The sequence below is a fragment of the Polypterus senegalus genome, chromosome 7 (genome assembly GCF_016835505.1).
Source record: "Polypterus senegalus isolate Bchr_013 chromosome 7, ASM1683550v1, whole genome shotgun sequence".
Lineage (NCBI taxonomy): Eukaryota > Metazoa > Chordata > Cladistia > Polypteriformes > Polypteridae > Polypterus > Polypterus senegalus.
The window spans coordinates 162,871,306-162,897,556 of record NC_053160.1 but is presented as its reverse complement, the minus strand read 5'-3'; the positions used below and the strand labels follow the sequence as shown (position 1 = coordinate 162,897,556).

The window sequence follows — 26,251 nt, the reverse complement described above, 5'->3', positions numbered from 1 at the left end:
TTAACAGAAGTGAATGAAAGTTGCAAGTTACCTAAATGGGTGATTCGTCCAATCCAGTGAAAATTTGGCCTATTGGTCACTAAATGGTTTTATTTTTCCTTCACTTGCCATTTCCTTTACATTTCATGTCAGTACTTTGTAAGCCGTTGTTGTTGTTACGAGGCCCTGAAGGCGATTGTTAAAAAGTTAACATAATAATCTAATTTCCTGTTAGTCAAAATTTGATGTTGTGGAGGTCTTTCTTGGCAGCACTGAGTGTACAGTGATCATTAAAGAACAAAAATATAATTTGGATTACTCTGCATGCCATCTCTACTACATGAAATAACTAAAATTACTTCTTTAAAATATTTCCATAGTTTTTGTGGTCTGAAATGTCATTAATATAAACATTGTTCAGTATATGAACAGTCGTCGTGAATCTGGAGGTGGGACTGAAATACTTTATTAGGTGGCATTTTATCTGGACCTTGATCAGTTTGATTGTAAACAATAACACATAAAGTAAATGGAATCTTTGCTGTAAATAATGTAGGGACTGTCCTCCTCCTCTCCCATCCTTTTCTGAGAAGTGACCAAATGTTCACGCAATTGAAAGTTGTAGGTGGTTCAACCATCATAAAAATCAATTCTCTTTTAACAATGTAGTAGAATCATATATTTTTTTTTCTTTCATGTTTTTTTTTTTTTTTTTTGTACATGCAAAGGTCAACTGTTGTATTAAACACATTTTTCTTTACGTTGTGGAATAAAGTATCCTCTAGTTTATTGTGGAATGACCTTGGAATTTACGTTAATTTATTCATGCATTGTTTTCATGCTGTACATCACTACTTCATAAAGATATAATGCAGCCAAAAAAAGTGAAACTGGTTTTAATTTAAGAGGTAAAAGGATTTGAACCTTCCACTTACAGTGCCACCCCACTGCCTGCGCTTTAGCTTCAGCCTCACAACAAACCAAGAGTGAGGGAACTACCTACAACCACATGCTCATTCAGGAAGTGGTCCCCTGAGGCGGAGCAGGTTCTGATAGATTGCTTTGGAACTACGGACTGGGATATTCTGCAGAGGTCACATAGTGAGAACATTGACGAGGTTGTTGACTGCACTACTGACTACATCAATTTCTTTATGGACATTGTAGTTCAAGTAAGAACTGTACGCTGCTATGCTAACAAGCCATGGATTACAAGTGACATCAAGGGCCTTTTGAACCAGAAGAAAAGGGTTTTTAAATACAGTGATCAGCATGAGCTCAAGCGCTTGCAGAAGGAACTCTGAGTCCAGCTCAGGGTGGTGAAGGAGCAGTACAGGAGAAAACTGGAGCAACAGTTGCAGAATAACAGCATGAAGGAAGTGTGGGATGGGATGAAGATCATCACTGGCTGTAGCTCAAAGCGGGGTGCCTTCATCGAGAGAGACCGGGAGAAAGCAAACTTAATGAACAACACTCTCTCACCTCCGAGTACTGCATCCTCCACCCATCCTTCTGCTGATACCAGCATTGCAGAGAGTTTACCCCCAACCACAATTACAGCAGCCCAGGTAAGCAGAGAACTGAGGAGACTTTGTGCCAGCAACGTAGTAGTTCCAGATGGGGTATCGCCATGACTGTTGAATGCCTGTGTGCTTGAGCTGGACAGTCCTCTACAGTGCATCTTCAACCTGAGCAGCCTTGAACAGGGGAGAGTCCCAAGGCTTTGGAAAACACCTTGCATCACCCTAGTCCCAAAGGTAACACATCCTGGTGAGCTGAATGACTTCCGGCCTGTCACTCTGATGTCCCATGTAATGAAGACCATGGAGCGGCTGCTGCTTCACCACCTGAGGCCACAGGTCCACCACACCCTCAACCCTCTGCAGTTCGCATACCAGGAGAAAGTGGGAGCAGAGGATGCCATCCTCTACATGCTACACTGATTCCTCTCCCACTTGGACAGAGGCAGTGGTGCAATAAGAATTATGTTTCTGGACTTCTCTAGCGCCTTCAACACCATCCAACCTCTGCTCCTTAGAGACAAGATGACTGAGATGGGAGTAGACTCACACCTGGTGGCATGGATTGTGGTCTATCTTACAGACAGACCTCAATATGTGCGTCTTGGGAACTGCAGGTCTGACATTGTGTTCAGCAATACAGGGGCGCCGCAGGGGACTGTACTTCGGTCCTGTTCAATCTATATACATCAGACTTCCAATATGACTCGGAGTCCTGCCACGTGCAAAAGTTCGCTGATGACACTGCTATTATGGGCTGCATCAGGTGTGGGCAGGAGGAGGAGTACAGAAAGTTAATCAAAGACTTTGTTAAATGGTGCGACTCAAACCACCTACACCTTAACACCAGCAAGACCAAGGAGCTGGTGGTGGAATTTAGGAGGCCTAGGCCCCTCATGGACCCTGTGATCATCAGAGGTGACTGTGTGCAGAGGGTGCAGACCTATAAATATCTGGGATTGCAGCTGGATGACAAATTGGACTGGACTGCCAATACTGATGTAAGAAAGGTCAGAGCAGACTATACTTTCTGAGAAGGTTGGCATCCTTCAACATCTGCAGTAAGATGCTGCAGATGTTCTACCAGACAGTTGTGGCGAGTGCCCTTTTCTACGCGGTGGTGTGCTGGGGTGGCAGCATAAAGATGAAAGACGCCTCATGTCTGGACAAACTTGTTAAAAAGGCAGGCTCTATTGTAGGAGTAAAGTTGGACAGCTTAACATCTGTGGCAGAGTGATGGGTACTGAGCAGGCTCCTTTCAATCATGGAGAATCCACTGCATCCACTGAACAGTATCATCTCCAGACAGAGGAGCAGCTTCAGCGACAGACTGCTGTCACTGTCCTGCTCCACTGACACTGAGGAGATTGTTCCTTCCCTACACTATGCGACTCTTCAATTCCACCTGGGGGGTAAACATTAATATTATACAATGTTATTGTCTGTTATACCTGCCTTGCACTCTCCACCTTGCATTTTTTAACTTGTACTGCATTTTTATCACTCTTAAATTAATATTGTTCTTATCAGTATGCTGCTGCTGGAGTATGTGAATTTCCCCTTGGGGATTAATAAAGGATGTATCGATTGTGTAAAATTTTTATTTTGTTTTGTTTGGTATTTATTTGTAGTTTTCTTGAAAATTGATTTAGGATTTAGAAAAAAAAAACGTTAGGTCAGTGTTTACTGGAAGTAAGAGCACATCTGAAAGCTTTGAATGCATTACAGTATGTCACATAGCACATTTTCCAAAGGAGTCTTTGGTGATTAACAAGTACTGATCTGCAGGTGGTAGTTATTCATCTTTCACTATGTATCTTAACAGATTAACTGCCTGCTTAATTGCAGAGAAGTTCTGAATCTACATGGGATTTATTTATTTACTAGGCTGACCCGCCTTTTAAGGCGACCGACTTTTAAGTTGACCACTTCTTAAGGCAATTCAATATGTACAGTAGATCAATTTGATATTTTATACAAACTCATTAATTTGGTTATATTCCATTTGAGCGGTATTACTTTAATACTCGTAGTTTCTGTTATTTTTGTGATGAAATTTAAACTTTTTTTTCTATATTGAGGTCGCCCTTTTGAACCCCCCTGATATTTACTATTTGGTGAGGCATTTGTACTCCATCAACATTAATTATTTCCAGAGACATAATTTTGTCTATTTTTCCAGCGCATTGCGCACAAATGCAAGGGAACGATGGGTGCACCAGAACTCTGCTCACATCATGCCGCTTCGTACCGCAAGCTGCAAGTAGTAAGTCTGTGATAAGCGGAATACCGCTACGCTTTCCACTCACGGGACGGAAGGACAATCCCAACCGCTTTTATATAGTAAGAAAGAAGAAGACGATATTGCACAGTCTGGAGTAGAAAATCATCTTTTACCTGGAAAAACGAAACTACAAATCCCGTCGTGCATTGCAAAATGGACGGGGCGTGTGTGAAACTCCGCTCCTGCGTGGCACTCATGGGACGGAAGGACAATCCCAACCGCTTTTATATAGAAGGATTTTTACTTAATTACAGTAATGCGAAGAAAGCAGTTGCATAATTTTATTAGATGACTTGTAAATAACCAAAAAAAAAAAATGTCAGTCACTTGTTTTTTTGTAAATATTTTGTCCTTTAGTTACGAATACTCAAATCTAATAAATGATATCCTGTCATCCACAAAACAAAACTTTGCTGGGTAGCTTATTATATGGTATTTTATTTTTAGCCAGGTCAGCCCAGCATGCACTTTAAGGTAATATTTTTGATCAACAAAACCTTTAATTAGAACTCATTACTTTTGTTCAGAGCATCTTACTAATTTGTTTTGCACAATGATGATTATACAATGCATCTGGAAAGTATTCACATCGCAACACTTTTTCCACATTTTGTTATGTTACAGCCTTATTCCAAAATGGATTAAATTCATTTTTTTCCTCAGAATTCTACACGCAACACCCCATAATGACAATGTGAAAAAAGTTTACTTGAGATTTTTGTAAATTTATTAAAAATAAAAAAATTGAGAAAGCACATGTACATAAGTATTCACAGCCTTTGTCATGAAGCTCAAAATTGAGTTCGGGTGCATCCTGTTTCCCCTGATCATCCTTGAGATGTTCCTGCAGCTTAATTGGAGTCCACCTGTGGTAAATTCAGTTGATTGGACATAATTTGGAAAGGCACACACCTGTCTATATAAGGTCCCATAGTTAACAGTTCATGTCGGAGCACAAACCAAGCATGAAGTCAAAGGAATTGTCAGTAGACCTTTGAGAAAGGGTTGTCTTGAGGCACAAATCTGGGGAAGGTTACAGAAAAATTTCTGCTGCTTTAAAGGTCCCAATGAGCACAGTGGCCTCCATCATCCGTAAGTGGAAGAAGTTTGAAACCACCAGGACTCTTCCTAGAGCTGGCCGGCCATCTAAACTGAGCGATCAGGGGAGAAGGGCCTTAGTCAGGGAGGTGCCCAAGAACCTGATGGTCACTCTGTCAGAGCTCCAGAGGTCCTCTGTGGAGAGAGGAGAACCTTCTAGAAGGACAACCATCTCTGCAGCTATCCACCAATCAGGCCTATATGGTAGAGTGGCCAGACGGAAGCCACTCCTTAGTAGAAGGAACATGGCAGCCTGTGTGGAGTTTGCCAAAAGGCACCTGAAGGACTCTCGGACCATGAGAAACAAAATTCTCTGGTCTGATGAGACAAAGATTTAACTCTTTGGTGTGAATGCCAGGCGTCAAGTTTGGAGGAAACCAGGCACCGCTTATCACCAGGCCAATACCTTCCCTACAGTGAAGCATGGTGGTGGCAGCATCATGCTGTGGGGATGTTTTTCAGTGGCAGGAACTGGGAGACTACTGCAGTCATCTTTCCCTTTATCCTGACTAATGTACAGAGACATCCTGGATGAAAACCTGCTCCAGAGCACTCTTGACCTCGGTCTGGGGCGACAGTTCATCTTTCAGCAGGACAACGACCCCAAGCACACAGCCAAGATATCAAAGGAGTGGCTTCAGGACAACTCTGTGAATGTCCTTGAGTGGCCCAGACTTGAATCCAATTGAACATCTCTGGAGAGATCTTAAAATGGCTGTGCAGCGACGCTTCCCATCCAACCTGATGGAACTTGAGAGGTACTGCAAAGAGGAATGGGCGAAACTGGCCAAGGATAGGTGTGCCAAGCTTGTTTTCATCATATTCAAAAAGACTTGAGGCTGTAATTGCTGCCAAAGGTGCATCGACAAAGTATTGAGCAAAGGCTGTGAATACTTCTGGACATGTGATTTGTCAGTTTTTTTATTTTTAATAAATTTGCAGTAATCTCAAGTAAACATTTTTCACGTTGTCATTATGGGGTGTTGTGTGTAGAATTCTGAGGAAAAAAATGAATTTAATCCATTTTGGAATAAAACTTTAACATAACAAAATGTGGAAAAAGCGATGCGCTGTGAATACTTTCCAGATGCACTGTAGATTAAAAGTATGAAATATTGAGTTATATTTTTTCAGAAGTTTAAAAATTGGTTGCATATTATGGCAACTTAGAATTAGGTCATGCTTTAAATGGAAAAATGTCACTGAAATACTGAATACTGAAATATATCCATTACAAAAATGCAAAAAAAATTAAAACACAACTTTGACCTGGACCTTTTTAGTCTATGAAAACAATTATTTTTCACATTTGTAGTTGACAGGATGCTTATTACATGAGTAGTAATCATTTTTATTGCATACTAATATAATATTCTTTCAAAGTACAATCTTTTTCTATTTTACAGTTTCCTGCTGTAACGCTTTTCTCTCTCTTTTTTTTTGCTAATTTTGTTCAGCTATTGACAACCATAAAAATAATTTTCTTATTTAGATATTTTTTACCTAAATTTTTTATATAAATATTAACCACATGAAAGGGGAATTTCCTTGTTCATTATTTTGGTCATTGCTCAGTAATGTCAAATTCATTTTGTTTCGTCTGTGCCTGTTTACATATAATAAATATTTTAGCCAGCACATTATTTTCTCTTTACAAATATTTTATATAATGTTATCAAGTAAATTAAACAGACCAGACTAGTGACCTAATAAGTTCTGAGACCATGCAACTGAAAGAGTGCTGTAACTTTTTCAAATGCTTTTTATTTTTATTTATTAATTTTAATTTTTTTTAATTCAGCAAATAAAATGTAACTGCACATTACCATTTTCATAAAAATTTATTTTTTTCACTTTAAATTCAGCAAAATATGTAATTTGGCCAGTGTTGTCCAAACCTTTGCAAGGAACTGTATATTGCATTTATTTTATAATTGCACCCGTGCATGTTGTAATTTTGCTTTTCTTCAAATTTTTAATGACCACACACATTTGCAAAATTATTCTAAGACTGAATTCTTTTTTTTTTTTTTTTTGTTTTTTCAGGAGCTGATCTCAAAGAAAGATCAAAGATGCACCCTAGTGAAGTGGGACCATTTGTATCAAAAGCCAGAGCTTTAATAAATGAAATTGGTAAGTACTAACCCATTGACATTGAAATAAATGAAGTGACTAAGGTAAATTGTACAGTGCTATGTAAATGTTTGGGCACCCTCATGAGGTTGCATGATACTTTGCTCTGTCTTCATAAGATAAGATCACAGCAATAGCCATTTTTTACTAGAGAAATGTAAACAAGGGGATGTTTGTCAGACCAAAATTTTCATGTAGCATTGAGTTGTATGAAATAAAAAAAAAATGTGAGGTGCAAAAGTTTGGGTACCTTTTTTAATTGTATTTATTTGAAGACCTGTAGTCATTTAATGCTGACAGGTTTCAGCACAAAATTGCTTTGATTAGCTCATTAGACCTTAATCTAGACAATTAAAACCAATCGTGAAAAATGTTATTTTAACATAGGTAATTGCTAGTTGTACTTGTCCTTGGTTCTCTCTTAGAAAGTGGCAACATGGTAGACTCTAAAGAACTTTCTACTGACCTAAAAAAACTAAGATAATTCATTGTTATGAATTAGGAGACGGGTACAAGATATTATCACAAATGTTTGGACTGTCAGTCTCCATAATCAGAAATGTAGTTTGGAAATGGAAGGCCACAGGAACAGTTCTTGTGAAGGAAAGATGTGGTAGGCCAAGAAAAAAAATCTGAAAAGCACAGCCTAAGGCTGGTTAGAATGGTCACAGATCACATCCAGAGAGCTACAAGAACATCTGGCTGCAGATGGTGTCATTGTACATCATTCTACAGTCCAGCGCACTTTGCACGGGCAACAGCTTGGTGGAAGGGTGATGCGTAAAAAGCCTTTTCTGAGTACTTGCCTCAAGAAGAGTCTCATGAGGTATGCAAAAGTGCATCGGGACAAACCAGAAACATCTTGGAAAAAAATACTGTAGACAGATGAGACTAAGGTAGAGTTATCTGGTCACAAACACAGCATTCCAGGAGAAGAACCTGCTGCCTACTGTAAAATGTGGTGAAGGGTCCATGTTATGGAGCTGTGTGGCTAGCACAGGTACTGGAAACCTTGTTAAAGTTGAGGGCCGCATGAATTCCTCCCAGTTTCAGCAGATTCTTGACAAGAATGTTCAAGAGTCAGTCACAAAGTTGAAGTTACACCGGGGTTGGATGTTTCAGCATGACAATGATCCAAAGCACTGTTTAAATTCTACCAAGGAATTCATGCAGAGGCACAAGTGCAATGTTCTAGAATGGTCATCCCAGTCCCCAGACCTGAACATTATTGAAAATGTATGGATTGATTTGAAGCAGACAGTCCACGCTCGGAAGTGATCAAACCTGACTGAACTGGAGGGATTTTGTACAGAAGAATGGTCCAAAATTATACCAGCCGGAATTTAGGGACTTGTCGGTGTCTATTGGAGGCGTCTGCAGGCTGCTGTTTCAGCAAAAGGAGGCTCTACTAAATATTGATGAGATTGTTCCTTTGGGGCACCCAGATTTATGCACCTGCCTACTTTTGTTTAAATCCACATTAAATTGGTTCTGTTGGTCCAATAAAAAATATTTCACTACTGAAATGTTGCTGTTTCCATAAGGTATAAAATATGTTGAAATGAAGTTGCTGCCTCAATCGCTTAGTAAGTTATAAATTGATATAGTGATTTTTATCAGAGGTGCCCAAACTTTTATATAGCACTGTAAATACACCAGAAGTAACAACACTTCTTTCACGTAGTAAATTTTGTATTTATCGGGCTCCCTTCCCAACCTCCTAATCTACGCAAGGGGTTTTATGGTGTTTTGGTTATACTACTCAAATATCTATTTGCATTATTTCACAAAAATGATAGTAGTTATGCAAAGTATTTTGTAAAAATTATTGCTGCTTTATTATGACATTACCTCTCTTATGAAAACTTTTCAGAATGCAGGCAATGCTGCGTACATGTGGTTTTCTGTCTCCTTGGGAAAACTGGGAGAGAGTTCGATAATAGCAGCATTTCAAGAAGAGTACTGAGAGAGACGAAAAGCATTTTAGTATTGCAAGTTGAAAGAGTACAAAGTTAGGTTTTGACAGAAAGATTTTGGTCGTTTTTTTACTCTTTCTTCATAACAGCATTCATTTTGAATAAGAATAATTTACTTTTTAGCTGTAATAATGTACTGTTGAAATACTGTAACATTTAAGATGTATCATGGTAGCACAAGAACAAAATACTTTTGACAAATGAGAGAAGACAATTATCACCATCAAAATAATTTTTTTAGCTGACAAAACATTCAAATACCTTTTTAAAAGTTGTGAAAATTTCCACTTTAACTGCTTCACCTGGTAGTTTATTCCATATACCCATGAATGTTTATGTGGAGAAATGGTCCCTGGCTTATTTCTTACAGGCATGTTCTATTAATTTCCACCAATTTCCTTGAGCTTTCATTGTCCTTAAGTAAGTGATTTACTGTTTAACTGAAACAGTTTGTCTGGATGAACATCATTGACTACTAATACATTTTGACAACATTAAAACCACTGACCAGTGAAGTGAGTAACACTGATTAACTTGTTAAGACGGCACCTCTTAAGGAATAAGATATATTACGCATCAAGTGAACAGTCAGTTCTTGAAGGTGTTGTGTTGGAATCAGGAAAATGAGCAAATGTAAGGATCTGAATGACTTTGACAAGGGCCAAATTTTGATGGCTAGAAGACTAGCTCAGAGCATTTCCAAAATGGTAAGTATGGCAGGATGTCTCAGTATACAGTGGTTATTATCTACCAAAAGCGGTCCAAGGAAGGACAGCTGGTGAACTAGTGACAGTGTCATGGGTGCCAAAGGCTCATTGATGCATGTGGGAAGTAAAGGCTAGCCTGCCTGGTTGAATCCCACAGAATAATCATCATAGCACAAATTGCTGACAAAGTTAATGCTGGTGATGGGAAAAAAAGGTATCGGAACACACACAGCCTCACAGTTTGCCAGGAATGGGGCTGTGTAGCCGCAGACTGGTCAGAGTGCCCATGCTGACCTCTTTCCACTGCATAACACGCTTATTTTGAGCCATGTGAGCGTCAGAACTGGACCATATATCAATGGAAGTAGATGGTCTTTTGCTGTAAATCATGTGGATGTCCACATGGTTGTGCGTCACTGACCTTGGAAAGAGTTGGCAGCAGGTTGCATGCACTATGGGAAGAAGGCAAGCCGATAGAGAGAACATGATGCTCAGGGCAGTGTTCTGCCAGGAAATCTTGGGTCTTGGCATTCTTGCGGATGTTACTTTGACATTTACCACCCACCTAAAATTTGTTACAGCCCATATACACCACTTCATGGCAACAATATTCTCTGATGTCAGTGGTTTCTTTTAGAAGTATAATGTGCCCAGCCACACTGCAAGAATTGTTCAGGAATGATTTGAGGAACATGGCAGAGAGCTCAAGGTGTTGACTTGGCCTTCAAATTCCCTAGATTACAATCTGAGTAAGAATCTATGGGGTGTGTTGGAAAGACGAGACCCCTTGATGGAGACTACAGCTTGTATCTTACAGAGCTTGAAGAATCTACAGCAGACATCCTGGAGCAGATACCACAGGACTTGTGGAAGCCATGCTTCGACAAGTCAGACCTGTTTTGTTAGCACAAGGGACACCAATAAAACATTAGGCAGGTGTTTTTAACGTTGTGGCTGAATGGTGTAGACCAGTGCTCCGCAACCGGTGTGACGCGGTCAAATAAGACCATTTTCTAACTAAATAATAATTCAACGGTCCTCCTTAGAAACACAATAACGAGAATACGTGCAATGAAATATTCGCGTAAATAGCCTTTTAAAGGTTTCATAATTTTATGTGTCATTTCTCTGAAATAATAAATCCCATCGCCTGGCGCTTGTCGCCTACAAAGTAGGCCCTACGTAGTCGCCAGACAACTGCGTAGTATGCTTTGATAGGCAGAGCGCTGCGTGCCCTCACCTAGATTCAATTCAAGCCGACGTATTAGTCGTGCTACATCGCATTCACTCGTCTTGCGACAGTAATTATCATTCATTACTATTAGTTGTGTTGCTGAATTGTGTATGGTTAACGTTCTTCGTGTGATTCATATTTAGTTTTATACCCCTTTAAATATGGATAAATTTTTCACGTGGAAATGATTCGTCTTCACGTACAGATGATGAAGAACCCAGCACAAGTGTTGCAAAAAAAAAACAAAGATTGTGAAAAGGAAGTACAACGAAGACTACATTCGATATGGATTCTCGTGGTGTGGTGACGAAATGGCTCCAAAGCCACAATGCATCATTTGCGGCAATCAGCTATTAAATGAGGCAATGGCACCCAGTAATCTAAATCGCCATCTAAATTCAAACCATCCCAGTTACGCCAAAAAAGACAAACAATATTTTCAGAGGCGCTTAGAATAAAATCAAAAACAGAAGCAATTTATGAAATTGGCTGTTACGGTTTCTGAAAAGGCCTTAGAAGCTAGCTACCATGTTGCAAAATTAATTGCACGTCAGAAAAGACCACATACTATCGGCGAAACACTTATTAAACCAGCATGCATGGAAAATTGTTCGACTTATGCTTGGGCCCAATGAAGTTAAGGAAGGGAATAAAGTTTCGTTGTCTGCCGATACTGTTAAAAGATGTATTCACGACATGTCAAGCGATATTTTAGGAGCACTGATTAGAAAACTGATATTGGCTGAAAAATTTGCGCTTCAAATCGACGAATCGACCGATATTAAAAATAAAGCACAACTGATAGCTATTGTACGTTTCGTTGACGAGGACTTTATAAAAGAACATTGTTTATTTTGTTAGGAGGTTCCAGAGTGAACTACCGGTGAAGAAATTTTCTGAGTAACCGATGATTTCTTCAAAATATATAATATTCAATGGAGCAATTGCATTGCTATTTGCACGGATGGTGCTGCGGCAATGACGGGTAGCAAAAAAGGTTTTGTCTCTTGTGTAAAACAAAAAAATCCGATAATACAAATTACACACTGCTGCATACATCGAGAAGCATTGATGGTCAAGAATTTGCCAGAGGAACTTTTGAACACGATGAATGAATGCATTAAAATCATAAACATAATTAAATCGTGAGCCCTAAATTCGCGAATCTTTGGAATACTCTGTGCAGAAATGGGAGCCAAATATGAATCCTTATTGTTTTATACTGAAGTTCGTTGGCTATCCTGAGGAAAAGTTTTGGCTAGATTGTTTGAGCTTCGCTACGAGGTGCGTAAGTTTTTTTTTAGATCAAAGTATGCCCGAACTATACCAGCGCCTCGATGATGATTACTGGATAGCCAAACTTGCATACATGGCTGATATATTCGAGCATCTGAATGAACTTTTAAAAAAAAAAAAATGCAAGGACGGAATGAAAATATATTGATGTGCTCCGATAAATTACAGGGGTTCAAAAAAAATCTCAAACTTTGGCAGAAAGAGTTGCAAAAAGGATGTTTAGAAATGTACCAAAGGACCAACCATAGTACGATTGAAAACAAGCAATTAATTGTGGATTTGGCCCAACAACATTTAAGTATGCTTCAGCAGAAATTTGATCACTATTTTTATTCTATTAATATGGAACAATACGATTGGATTCAAAATCCTTTGCAACCAATGCAATAAATTCTACAGAAGCACTGTCACTGCAAATTCGAGAGGAATTTATAGAATTAAGTAATGACAGGACGTTAAAACTTCATTTCGCCGAAATTCTGTTACAAGTTTTCTGGATTTCCGTTAAAGAATTTCCTCGTGTTTCCGACAAGGCCATCCTAACACTACTTCCATTTTCGACGACATATTCATGTGAGCAAAATTTTTCAACTCTTGTGTTTAATTAAAAATGATATGCGGTCATGCTTAAAAGATCTTGACCAAGAACTTCGGGTTGCGCTGTCAAATATTGAGCCGAATATAAAACTTTTGTGTTCATTGAAACAAGTGCAGGTATCACATTAATCAGTCATTATGTTATAATAATTATTAAGATTGCATAAAAGTAAATATAGTATAGTTTTTATGTATGTATACTTATAATAAATGTATACTTGTAATAAAAAATGAAAGTTTATTGTGAAATTTGTGTATTAAATTAATATCTCTATATCAGTGGCGTAGCTGGAGATCATGTTGTCCAGGGCTGTGAAAAATTTGACACCCCAAAGCTGAAAAATTTTTTTTTGCGCCTCCTCAAGGAACAAAAAAAAAAAAAAGGAAACTACCGTAGTTTGGATGCCCCTAAATAGCTGGCCCTCGGAGCGGACCACCCCCCAGCTACGCCACTGCTATATATTTTAGCTTTTGACGTGCCGTGTAATTCTAGGAAGAACTTTGGTGTGTCGTAGGTGATAAAAGGTTGTGGAGCACTGGCGTAGACTCCAGATATTATTTAAAACATTTTAGAGCTTGAATATGACTTCCCTTGATTTATATTTTTACAATACAGTACAACTTTACATTTTATTTGCCTTTGTAATTGATATGAAAGTGTTACTTTACCAACGTAAACCCCCTAAATCATTTTCTATGGTTCTTTTTTGTACATCAGTATTTCCTAGTTTGTATCTCTGGTTGTAGGTTTTGCCTGTATATAACATATTGCACATTAACTACAAGTTTTTACAGTTTAGAGATTTCCAAGGTGTGTTTGAATTTCTTTTGCTGTACTCTTGAACTTTAATGTCATCTGGAAATTTCTCAAGTTTGCTAATAACAGAATATACTATATGTCTGTACATAAAAACTATTTAAAATTTACTTTTGTAAAAGTCACCTTTGATGCCATTGGCTTCTTTCCATTTTTCAGATTCCCAATCAAAAATGATAAATGAAATTTGACTAACGGTTTCTTTGAAAAACAATCCCATCACTCCCTGAGGATTTTTGTTTATCTTTTAATACAAACACTGCTAGGAACACATCTGATTATTTGGTTTTAAAAAATTTTAAGCATACAGGTATAGTTCCTTCATTTCAGCCTGAGGCATTCCACTTATTTTTTTTTTAGGTCTTCTTTTGTAAGTAGGTGGGTATATTTATTTTACATTTTTGTTAACATTTTCTTGTGCATCTCTAAAGCCTTGTTTCCTTTCCTCTTTTTTTCAGTATCTTTTTTAACTTGTAAATGCTTTTTTGTTTCAAAGTTAAGTTTACAGTATCCTTGGTCTGATTTTTATTTTTTAATGATAACCTTTCATTTCCTTTGCGGCTTTTCTTTTGTGTTTCATTTTAATTAGATATTTTTGAAAATGCCTTTTTAGCTCTTGATCAAAATGATCGAAGTGATGCAGTCTCTTATTTATAGGCAATTATTTTTATTTTCCTGCATTTTATAGGCATTAGTTTACATTAATTCTCCAACTCCCAGATAGAATGCTATAGCTTCAGTCAGACCTGTAATTTAGCATCTGTCATTTACTTAAATTTAAGATGTGACACAAAATAAATAGATTTTTCAGAGTTCTGTTATGCATCATGCTTCATTCACAGATCACGCCTTTCACGATCCATAGTCCTAATCATCTGATTTTAAAAATAGTTTTACTTGTTTCTGCCCCTGCATAGTGTGTGAAAGGCTGTGTCAGGACAGTGTTCTATCTGTATGTTTTATGTGTTTGTTTTGGTGTCGAAGTGCCATAAATCTCTCTTTTGTTACATGCTGATTTGCATGCAATTTCTGCTTTTATTTTGCATTGAAAAAACATTCTTGACATTTTATGTTAGCAAAGTGATCTTTGCTTGAATGCTGTGTGGATTAAAAGTTGTATTAGTTTAGAGTCCTCATGTTTGAGGAAATATGCCATCCTTATCAGATGAATCACTTGATTCATTTTTTCCTCTCTTTAAATGTTTGTACACGTCTTTGCTGTGAATTGATTAAAAGATAACTTGGAGTCTTAATTATAACAAAGTTTAATTGACATATCAGGTAAAGCTCAGTGTTCAATACTAATCTTAAATACAATCACTGCATTATGGCAATATAGCTTAAGATACGGTTATGTTTAGGTTGCCAAACAAGGTAGTTCTGTTTTTTTCCTCACAAATTTTGCATGTGCTTTGAAAAAAAAATCTTTATATATACACCTGACAATGGATGATTTTCTAGCAATGGTAACGAGATTGATGGATACAATGGCTAAGAGGTGTTCAGAGCAAGCAGAGAACTGTTATGACCACAAGAAACAACAGTAATAACTTGACCATGTTATATTATTGAGAACTTTGGGTACTGTAAGTTGTGGTGTATGAGGTATCCTGAATGCCTGTTCTTTCAAATAGCTTGGTGATGTATTTTTTGTTCGTTGTGTCATAGTGACAACCTTATAGTAACTTGAGGGCAAGGAGTTTTGAACTGTTGTGCACATCCCGGCAGGGACTGCATACAATTGCGAATACAGAGGCATTTATGAATAAGATGGAATTATAAATTGAGATTACTTACGGCAAATAGGTCTTTTTGTGCATTTCTTGTTTTGCACTCTATAATTCACTCGTTAAGTAAAGTTAAGTAAACATCTGTGTTTAGTACTTTGAGATATTGTGACATTTTATTCTAGGGTTGGACTGACAGAATAAGGCTCATTAAAACAATTAATATTAGGGGTGTAATAATACAGGCAGTATTGTTTTTTTTTTTCCTCCCTGGATCTTTGAAATGATACACTGTTTGAGCTAAATGCATCTGTGGTGCTTTTCATTCATTTTATTTGGTATAGTATTCAATACAGATTTGCATCAAATTTTTTAAAGTGGGGATATTTACAATTTTGCTTAAGCCAACAATGCAGTTGGTATGGTGCTTCCACAATGCAAGAAGCAAAAAGAAGCTATGCATCATTATGAGAAGGTATGTGCAGAATGGATGATGTGGCAACAAATCTCAGCATAGAAAAGACAGGTGTACATAAAAAGTGAAAAATGGGCTCTTGCATGTGGAAAGACTTCATTTCTTTGCAATATTTTCTTGTACAGGATGTTGAGTCTTTAACTAGTATTGTATCAGATAATGTGGACCTGTTATAGGATGAACACTTTCAGTCAGATACCTGAACAAATAACGTTTGCCACATTTATTATAATTGATAATAGTTATGCTCCAAATCAACTGTATTTCAACTGCACTTTATTTTTTTCCCCCTTCCTTTGTTTTCCTCATTTCCTTTTCTGCAATTGTAAATTTGTTTTAGCACCATACCAGTGCTTGCAAATTCCCACCCAGTGGATTAATGCTCTTTATGCCACTGTTTTAGGCACTGTTCTTTGAACAATAAAACTCTGTTGAGCTAGGTGGAATATATGTGACTTTGGAAGATCTACTGTTTCTATTGGTTTCCCTGAAGCTGTTGATTTAAATGGTGGAGCTACAGGTCATACTGTTGGTGATTCCAACTGATGCATGTTGTCAGCTTTATTACATTTTTTTTTCTCCTGCTTACTTCTGTGAAGTAAATCTGCTTGCAGCATTTTTTTTTTTAAACTTACGTGATTTTTCAGGTCTGTTATATGTACACAGAGTGTTGAACTAACAGTTTCAGTTTATCTGGATAGAACTGACCTTAAGTGTCAAAAATGTGCAGCCACTGTTTTAGTGCTGTTTTTTGTGGCAATTATTTGAAATGTAATTGGAAAATGTTGTATAAAATGTACATCCAATTGTCCTTGTGTATAATCCGTTTTCTCAATAGTACTATACAGTAACTTTTTTTTTATTCCATAGCTTTACTTATTTTGCACTGAAAGCAGTAGGACAAAACTCGACAAAAATTCACATTAAGGAGCCAGTGGCTCCTAAAAGGAAAAAATGGAGCCAATAGCTTTGATTTAGGTGCCAAATGTGTAAAATATTAATCTTTCAGTCTGTAAGTTTTTAACCTCCATGTATGTGGGTCCAGTTCTTTTCCTTCTTTTGTTCAGTGTATCATTCCCTTGTGCTTTTATGTCTGTCTTGATGATTTGGGTAACAGAATGTCATTATAGCTTTCAATCTGTGTACAGTCATTAAGAACAGGGTATTTTACTCAGACTCTCATGTCACTGACCTTCAGAATGTCCGTGTCAGAGGGCTGTCCAATGTAATGTGGTCTTCTTTTCTTCTTGATTGAAGTGAGCCAGTGTTTGACACATGGCTCAGGATGGACTTTCTTTACTGATTCTGACTAAATCCTCCAAGGTTAAGACATTGAGTGGGTTTCATGCTTTGGTTTTATTCTGTTCTGTACTGAAAAACCACATTCACACAGAGCTGTTGAAATTGGCAGAAAAAGCAGGATCTCAACAAGATGTTGAATATTGTGGAAATCTGTACAATAAAACTCTTTCGTCAGTAAAACTTAACAAACTGTTGTAAGATTTTTCTGAGAATCAGCCTTTAATCAGAATTTTTAACTATCTCTTCCATTTGTATAACTTTGACACCATATGCATTCTTCAGTAGGACTTCCTGGTACTGTTTAATTAAAGTGTCAATCTTATTTTCTCCAAAAGTGTTTAAATCATCTGGCCTTGTTTCAGAAGATTGAGAAGCAATGTATGAGCTCAGACCCATGTTAGCTTTCTTGCTGTGATTACCCCTCATATTTTCACACTGGCTTTCTAGTTCCTTGACAGTAACCTCCACTGTTTTCTCAGCATGCAATTGAAGATTATTTCTAAAGTTGGTGAGACTTGAGCCTTTGAGTTGGATATTGTATTGATACTACTCACTGACTTTCCCTGCCTTTTATTTTCCAGTCTGTCTGAGATCTAAGTGTTATCCCGGGGCACCACATTTTTATTCTGAGCAAATGATTCTAGCCCAGTATGCTGCAGAAACTCCTGCAACTTTTCTTTCCTTAATGGTCTGTCTGATATCCTATTGATTGTGAGAACACAACTGTCAATAGCTGCTGCACCTTGAGGCAAAATTAAAGAAGGCAATAAGTGTACCTTGCTGTGGATAGGACAAAAGGCCACAGTGGGGAAAAAAAATTACCAAAGTCGTCTTAAATTTTTTTAAATAGGTTTATCTCAATTTTAGCCATCTGTTGTTCATTTTGTAAACAGAAGAGCATTTCAGTGACCTAAGGCTGAGTGTCCCTTTCAATCGATGGATATACAAACCGGATTCCAAAAAAGTTGGGACACTAAACAAATTGTGAATAAAAACTGAATGCAATGATGTGGAGATGGCAAATGTCAATATTTTATTTGTAATAGAACGTAGATGACAGATCAAACGTTTAATCCGAGTAAATGTATCATTTTAAAGGAAAAATATGTTGATTCAAAATTTCACGGTGTCAACAAATCCCAAAAAAGTTGGGACAAGTAGCAATAAGAGGCTGGAAAAAGTAAATTTGAGCATAACGAAGAGCTGGAAGACCAATTAACACTAATTAGGTCAATTGGCAACATGATTGGGTATAAAAAGAGCTTCTCAGAGTGGCAGTGTCTCTCAGAAGCCAAGATGGGTAGAGGATCACCAATTCCCACAATGTTGCGCAGAAAGATAGTGGAGCAATATCAGAAAGGTGTTACCCAGCGAAAAATTGCAAAGACTTTGCATCTATCATCATCAACTGTGAATAACATCATCCGAAGATTAAGAGAATCTGGAACAATCTCTGTGCGTAAGGGTCAAGGCCGTAAAACCATACTGGATGCCCGTGATCTCCGGCCCTTAAACGACACTGCACCACAAACAGGAATGCTACTGTAAAGGAAATCACAGAATGGGCTCAGGAATACTTCCAGAAACCATTGTCAGTGAACACAATCCACCGTGCCATCCGCCGTTGCCAGCTGAAACTCTACAGTGCAAAGAAGAAGCCATTTCTAAGCAAGATCCACAAGCTCAGGCGTTGTCACTGGGCCAGGGATCATTTAAAATGGAGTGTGGCAAAATGGAAGACTGTTCTGTGGTCAGACGAGTCACGATTCAAGTTCTTTTGGAAATCTGGGACGCAATGTCATCCGGACCAAAGAGGACAAGGACAACCCAAATTGTTATCAACGCTCAGTTCAGAAGCCTGCATCTCTGATGGTATGGGGTTGCATGAGTGCGTGTGGCATGGGCAGCTTGCATGTCTGGAAAGGCACCATCAATGCAGAAAAATATATTCAGGTTCTAGAACAACATATGCTCCCATCCAGACGTCATCTCTTTCAGGGAAGACCCTGCATTTTTCAACAAGATAATGCCAGACCACATTCTGCATCAATCACAACATCATGGCTGCGTAGGAGAAGGATCCGGGTACTGAAATGGCCACTCTGCAGTCCAGATCTTTCACCTATAGAGAACATTTGCCGCATCATAAAGAGGAAGGTGCGACAAAGAAGGCCCAAGACGATTGAACAGTTAGAGGCCTGTATTAGACAAGAATGGGAGAGCATTCCTATTTCTAAACTTGAGAAACTGGTCTCCTCGGTCCCCAGACGTCTGTTGAGTGTTGTAAGAAGAAGGGGAGATGCCACAAAGTGGTGAAAATGGCATTGTCCCAACTTTTTTGGGATTTGTTGAAATCCCGTGAAATTCTGAATCAACATATTTTTCCCTTAAAATGATACATTTTCTCAGTTTAAACTTTTGTTCCGTGATTTATGTTCTATTCTGAATAAAATATTAGAAGTTGGCACCTACACATCATTGCATTCAGTTTTTATTCATGATTTGTATAGTGCCCCAACTTTTTTGGAATCCGGTTTGTAGAAAGTGATATAGAAGACTTTCTACAGTCAGCTACACAGTTTTGATTTTGCAAGCAGCTGGCAGGAGCATGCATTTCTGCAGCAAAGGCTCAGCAGTGGCAATGTGGAAATGAGTGTACCCTCTGGTGGAAGGGGTGGAGGGGCAAAGTAGAGATTAACATGCTATAGAAGATTGTCCAATAGGCTTATTAATGATACTGTGCAGCAGTTTAACTACACAGTTTGATCAGTTTTAATCTGCCATGATCAACTATGCATGTAATATGCAGGAAAAAGAGCTTTATAGGATAATGGTACCTTGTGTGAAAATAAGATCCTTTAATGGACAGAGGTGAAATTTGAGTTCCACGACAAAGCCTTTTCTATTTAAATTTTTTTCCCTTAAAAAATACTTCCGAGTAAATGTTTAAGAGAAAGGCACCATGTATGAAAGTGGATTAGCACATTTATTCTAACAATTTGTCTTTAAAATGTCCTTGTACAGAGTTAGTGTTGAGTAATGAATTTTTATTTATACTATTAGTATTAATTTTTTCTTCAATCTTATTTTTCGTGTTTCTTTGTTGATGAGCTTACATTGAAAAATGTATTGATGAAAGAACATATAGTGTGCATGCAAAAATGACTGAAGTAACAACTAACTCGCATTTATCGATACAATTTTAACAAAGTTTACCATCCACTGTCAATCACACAGCATCCCAATAAAATGACAATAACATGTAGTACACCTGCAACCTTAACACACAGATGCACCACATTGCTGTGCATGAGGAAACATTAGGCAGATGACTGTACCTGCATGTTTACTGACAGACAGGCCAGCGCGTTGCATGGAGCATGCGTTAAATTAAAAGAGAAACCGCATGCAAAGATGTTTGAACATGAAAAAATCCATGACAATCACACCTTAGTGTGTCTGCACCAAATCAAAAAGGACACTGAATTCCACAGGGCACAATATTTTCATAACAAGTCACAGACATAATGGGCAGATTAATTTCAAATATTTTGCATGTCTTCCTTGCATTTTGATGACCTGTCACATCATATTCAACCCATTGTTCATCATTCTGGAACAAACCTAACCAGCCTGTCCTTGACATTCACCATTTGGAATACATGCTGTGTACTTAGAAATATTTTCTAGCATGCATCCCCAAGTCATATGTCATTTTCGTTGTGTGTCCCTTGCACCCAGTGTGAATGCATGAAGTGTATAAACCAGCCTTAAGTGTAATGCTGTTCACAGATATCCAAGGGGGAACCGGGGAACACAGCCTGATTATGCCAGCAGGGACACATTATCCCCAAAAAACAGATATGTGATCCTGAGGCCACTGAACTGGACACCCATCACTTCTTAGCCTAGAAATTCTGTCCATAAAAATTTGAACATAATTGATGACAAAGGGCAGTCCTGGCAGAGTCCCCCTTAAACTGGGAATGATGCCAAGTTTCTGCCAGCAATGTGAACCAAGCTTTTGTGTCAGTTCTACGGGAGCCAAATAGCTAACAACAGTGGGGATGTTACTCCATCTCTCGAAAAACACCCCACAGGACAACTCAAGGGACACAGTCAGATGCTTTATCTGTGTCCACAAAACGCATGTAGACTGGTTGGTCAAACATTCATTAACTGTCCAGAATCCTTTCAAGGTCAAAAAACTGCTCCATTGTTCCATGTCCAGAATGAATTCTACATTGTTCCTCCTGAGTCTGAAGCGTGACCAACAGCTGGATCTTCCTTTCCAGATCCCTACAGTAGACCTTCCTAGAGTGGTTGAGTGGGGTGATTTCCCCCTAAGGTTGAAACACACCCTCTGGTCTTCTTTCTTAAAGATGAGGACCACCATCTCAGTTTGCCAATCCTGAGGGCAGGCATTGTCCCTGACCTTCACGTTTATGGTGAAAGAGGCATGTGAGCCAGAGCCTTTAAGAACTCCGGGCAAATATCTATTCCTGGTGACAGGCCAGTGAGGTGGTGACTTCAGCTTTAGTGATGGAGGAGTCCCCTTCCGAGTCCCCTGAGACTGCTTCCTCAATGAAAGGTCAATCAGTAGGATTTAGGAGGTCCTCAAAGTGCTTCTTCTACTGTCTGACTGTATCTCCATGTGAGGCTTTCGTTCTAGACAAAGTGTGACTTACACATGAGTCAAATGATTCCTCCCAATCACACCCTTCCAAATTTCACTGTCCTTGCCCATGAAAGCATTAGTCCCCCTGTGGTTGTGGTTATTTAGAGGGTATGAGAGGGAGCAAGATGGTCACCTCCCTATGCTTGTGTGCCGAGTATTCAGCCTTCTTGGAGACCTAACTGTCGTTCTGTTATTCTGTCTTCTATCTTTCTATTGGGGGACTATAACACTCACGTGGGCAATGACCGCAAAATCTGGAAGGGTGTGATTTGGAGGAACAGCCTGTCCAATCTGAACCTAAGCAGTTAGTGTCAATATTAATGGACATACAGGGTGTCCCAAAGGTCACTATACACTTGTAATAAATTCCTAAAAATTATACAAGAAACTGAGTTTATTAATATTTCTAGCATCAACAAAGGAGTTGTTGAAGTTTTACTTGCTAGACTTGCCATCACTTTCCAACATCTTGGAAGACTATTTGTATACCTCCACATGAGCACCTCCATTTTTGTCAACTTTCAGCCACCTTCAGACGCAAGCCTCTCCGATGTTTTGCAGAATCTCTTCCCCAACCTCGCTGCAGGCTGTGCGGATTCTTTCCTCAAGCTGTGACAGGTTACAGGTCTTAGTGGCATAAACCTTGCTTTTGATAGCCCCACAAAAAAAGTCACAAGGTATAAGGTCTGGGGAACGTGGAGCCCATTCAAGGAGACCCCTTCGACCAATCCTTTGGTCAGGAAACTTGATGTTCAGGAAATCTCTGACTAACCTGGCAAAGTGGGTAGGGGCGCCATGGTTAAGGGAATGTTTGCCTACAAAATCTGCAAAGCCTAAGGGTCATTGATGACATGTTGATCCGAATGATTCCTGGAACAAAATAGAAAAAGGTAGTGTATAGTGACTTTTGGGACATCCTGTATATTGCTGGGATCTTTTCATGTCATTCAGTTTGAAATTGGTTAATTTTGTGTTTTAGCCTACCTACATCTTTTATTTAATTAGTAATTTGTGACATTTGTTGCTATGTTTTTGTCTGTGAACTTGTTACAGCATTCTTTTCCTACACTGTGTTGAATGTTATGCAAAAATAAACTGAAACTGAGCAACTCATTTAACATGAATTTTAACTGTGGAAGGGAATTCCTGAGCAAAACATTTCAATGACATTTAATAGGTTATGCATGTGACTGACTTCTTAGCACAATAATATTTCAAATATCCCAAAGGAAACACTCAAAATGATTTTCAGAAGTGGCACTTTTCATGGTTTAAGCCAAATGGAGTAAAAGTTGTTCAAATAGATTTGAATTGTATGCTTCTGAGTTGAATCCTGTAACGACAACATTGAAAGGAAAAAACCTATTGGTCCCAGAACCAAATTGTAATGAACAAGATATAATAATGCAGACACATATGTAGTTAGAGATTTAATAAGTATGATGAAAACTAGCTAACAACAATTTCTGATTGTTAAACCAAATTCTTTCCAAATGCTGTTTGAACCCATATACTCAGAATCACACCTCTCCTAAAATGCTGTTATTTCTGTGCACTATTTTAGTATTTTTTGTCACTTGAACACTTTACAGCTATTCAACAATTTTTCTGTTGGATTATACATATATTTTGTCTGTTTATGTGGTCTGTTTATGTCTGTCTGATGTATAACGTGCACTTGTCTATATTTGCTTTTGTACATTGAGCCTAGAGAAAATGCAATTTCATTCAGCTGTTCATTCCATGTTGTATGGTTGGAATGATAATAAAGTAAATCCAATCCGCTAGATACTCCATTTAAAAAAAATAAAATATATATATATATATTTTATTTTTTAAAATGGAGTATATTATAATAATTATATATATAATAATTATATATATATATATATATATATATCTATCTATATATCTATCTATCTATATATATATATATATATATATATATATATATATATAGACACACACACACACATATATGTGTGTGTGTGTGTATATATAATGTGTGTGTGTGTGTATATGTATATATGTGTATATCTATACTAATAAAAGGCAAAGCCCTCACTCACTCACTGACTCATCACTAATTCTCCAACTTCCCGTGTGGGTGGAAGGCTGAAATTTGGCAGGTTCATTCCTTACAGCTTCCTTACAAAAGTTGGGCAGGTTTTATATCGAAATTCTACGCGTAATGGTCATAACTGGAAGCAGTTTTTCCATTTACTGTAATGGAGATGAGCTTCAACGCCGTGGGGCGGAGTTTCGGTGACATCATCACGCCTCCCACGTAATCACGCAGTACATAGAAAACCAGGAAGACCTCAAAAAGCGCTGAAGAAAACATGCATTATATAATTGAGAAGGCAGCTAAACAATAAGAAGCGAAAAGTGACATATACAACCATATTCATGAGTTCTGCTACTGAAACAAAGCACGATGTAAACCTACACTTTAAATTAAGTTCATAGACAGGCTGCGCTGGCGCTTGTAATTTAGTGCCTGCCCATATAAGGTCGTCCGTCAGCGGCAATCCAATACAAACTGCCACGGGTAAATATTCACGGGTGAAGGACTGTGCTTATGGAGAGGAAGATGAGATGGTCAGGGTGGTGTTTGACACAAACTCAGCTAAACTGCGAGAGAAAGTTTTAAGTGCCAGGACTAAGGTAACATTAAATACAGCCATGGACATAGCACGAGATGGCACCAGCACAGCTGGGAACCTTCGATGCATGTACACCGAAGTGGCTCACGTGAACTGGCGCAGTGCACAGATAAAAGGCAACAGTTCCAAAGAGCTGAACAAAACCGAATTACACAATTGAAAAGGCAGCAAAAATATGAAGCGCCTCATACATACAAGCATATTCATAAATCCAACTACTGCGGAAACAAAGCACACGTTGGAAAAGTCAATGTCCCGCTAAAGGAAGACAGTGTAAAAACCCGTGCATGCAGTGTGTCAGGTCTCAGATAAAGAAGAAGACGAGCTGTTTATTGATGCAGTAAGAAACGAATCGATGAATGAAACCTGTCATCTTTACAACGATTGACAAACACGGAATGTAACTTGAACACAACACATCCTACAAATACGAACCTGATTGAAAGAAATAATGATAATCAAATCCTTGATGACAGCAACACTCAGTAACACTCACAAAACAAATACTGTATATTGACAGTCATGTTACGCTATTTTTAAAATGTTCCCTTTTCTTTTCTAGCTTTTTAACACACTACTTCTCCGCTGCGATACACGGGTATATATATATGTATATATATATAACCCGATCTACATACTCGAATAATGGATACTTTATTCGCCATCAATGATTGTTTTGGTAAAGCCATACTCAGTGTATTCATTAGATGAACGGTAAAAAGTAAGGCGAGGGAGGATGACTTATTGAGGCATGCAGGCTGTAGTGCGCGTCAACTCTATCTGAATTGCGATCACATTTGAAAAATATATCTTTTCAAGTTCTATTTAGTCCATATGTGTCAAACTCAAGGGCGGGCCACATCCGCCCGGCGTAATTATATCCGCCCGCGAGATCATTTTATATACTGTATTATTGTTATTAAAGCCCGGTATATGAAGCGCTGGTAACACAATAAACTACAGATCCCATAATGCAGCGCTTCAGCTGCCTTGCCTAACACTTACCGCGTTAATCAAGTCTAGCTTATGATGCTGCAAGTTATTGCGGCTAGCTCACACGATGCTGAAGAGAAAAGTTGATTCTGAAAATAGAGCCTTTAAAACCGATGGGAGGCTGAGTATATGTTTACTGAACCCGTGTGTCTCATTTGTGGAGCTAATGTGGCTGTAATTACAGAATTTAATCTAAGACGGCACTATGAGACAAAACATCAGGGTAACCTGAAAGACCTGAATGCAATGCAGAAGATACAGAAAGCAGAAGAATTAAATAAGAATCTGACACTTCAGCGGACGTTTTTACCCGTGCACAATCACAAAGTGATTTCAAGTGAAGCTGCTTTTATGGGAGACACAACCACTTGCCCCACTTTCCCTGTTGCCAAGTAATGTTAAACCAAGTCGTCACTACGGTGTTCCCAAATACGCACTTTGCTGATAAACTGAGCGCACTGAGTTTGCACGGCGCTTTGGTGACTTTGAAGAACAAAAAGTCCGCCTACATGCGGCTCGAACCTTGTGCATGTTTGGTAGCACATATCTGTGTGAGAAGCTCTTCTCAGTGATAAAGACTAACAAAACAGCACACAGGAGTCGCCTCACTGATGAGCACCTGCAATCCATCCTGAGAATCTCCACAACACAGAACCTCACACCAAACAGAAACGAACCTGTTGCCAAAAAGATGCCAGGCGTCCAGCTCTAAAATGACATATGAGCAAAGACAACTGAATGATTTGATTTGTTATTGCTGAAAGGAACA

General features: G+C 38.4%; 1 protein-coding gene across 1 annotated transcript in view; it reads left to right on the top strand.

The window, feature by feature from the left end:
• The window catches only part of auh (AU RNA binding protein/enoyl-CoA hydratase), a 207,750-nt gene that overhangs the window by 38,084 nt on the left and 143,415 nt on the right, over window positions 1-26,251 (top strand). Inside the window, exon 4 of the mRNA XM_039759472.1 lies at window positions 6,928-7,014. Within this exon, the coding sequence (XP_039615406.1) occupies window positions 6,928-7,014 (87 nt within the window). The remainder of the gene's footprint in view (window positions 1-6,927; window positions 7,015-26,251) is intronic.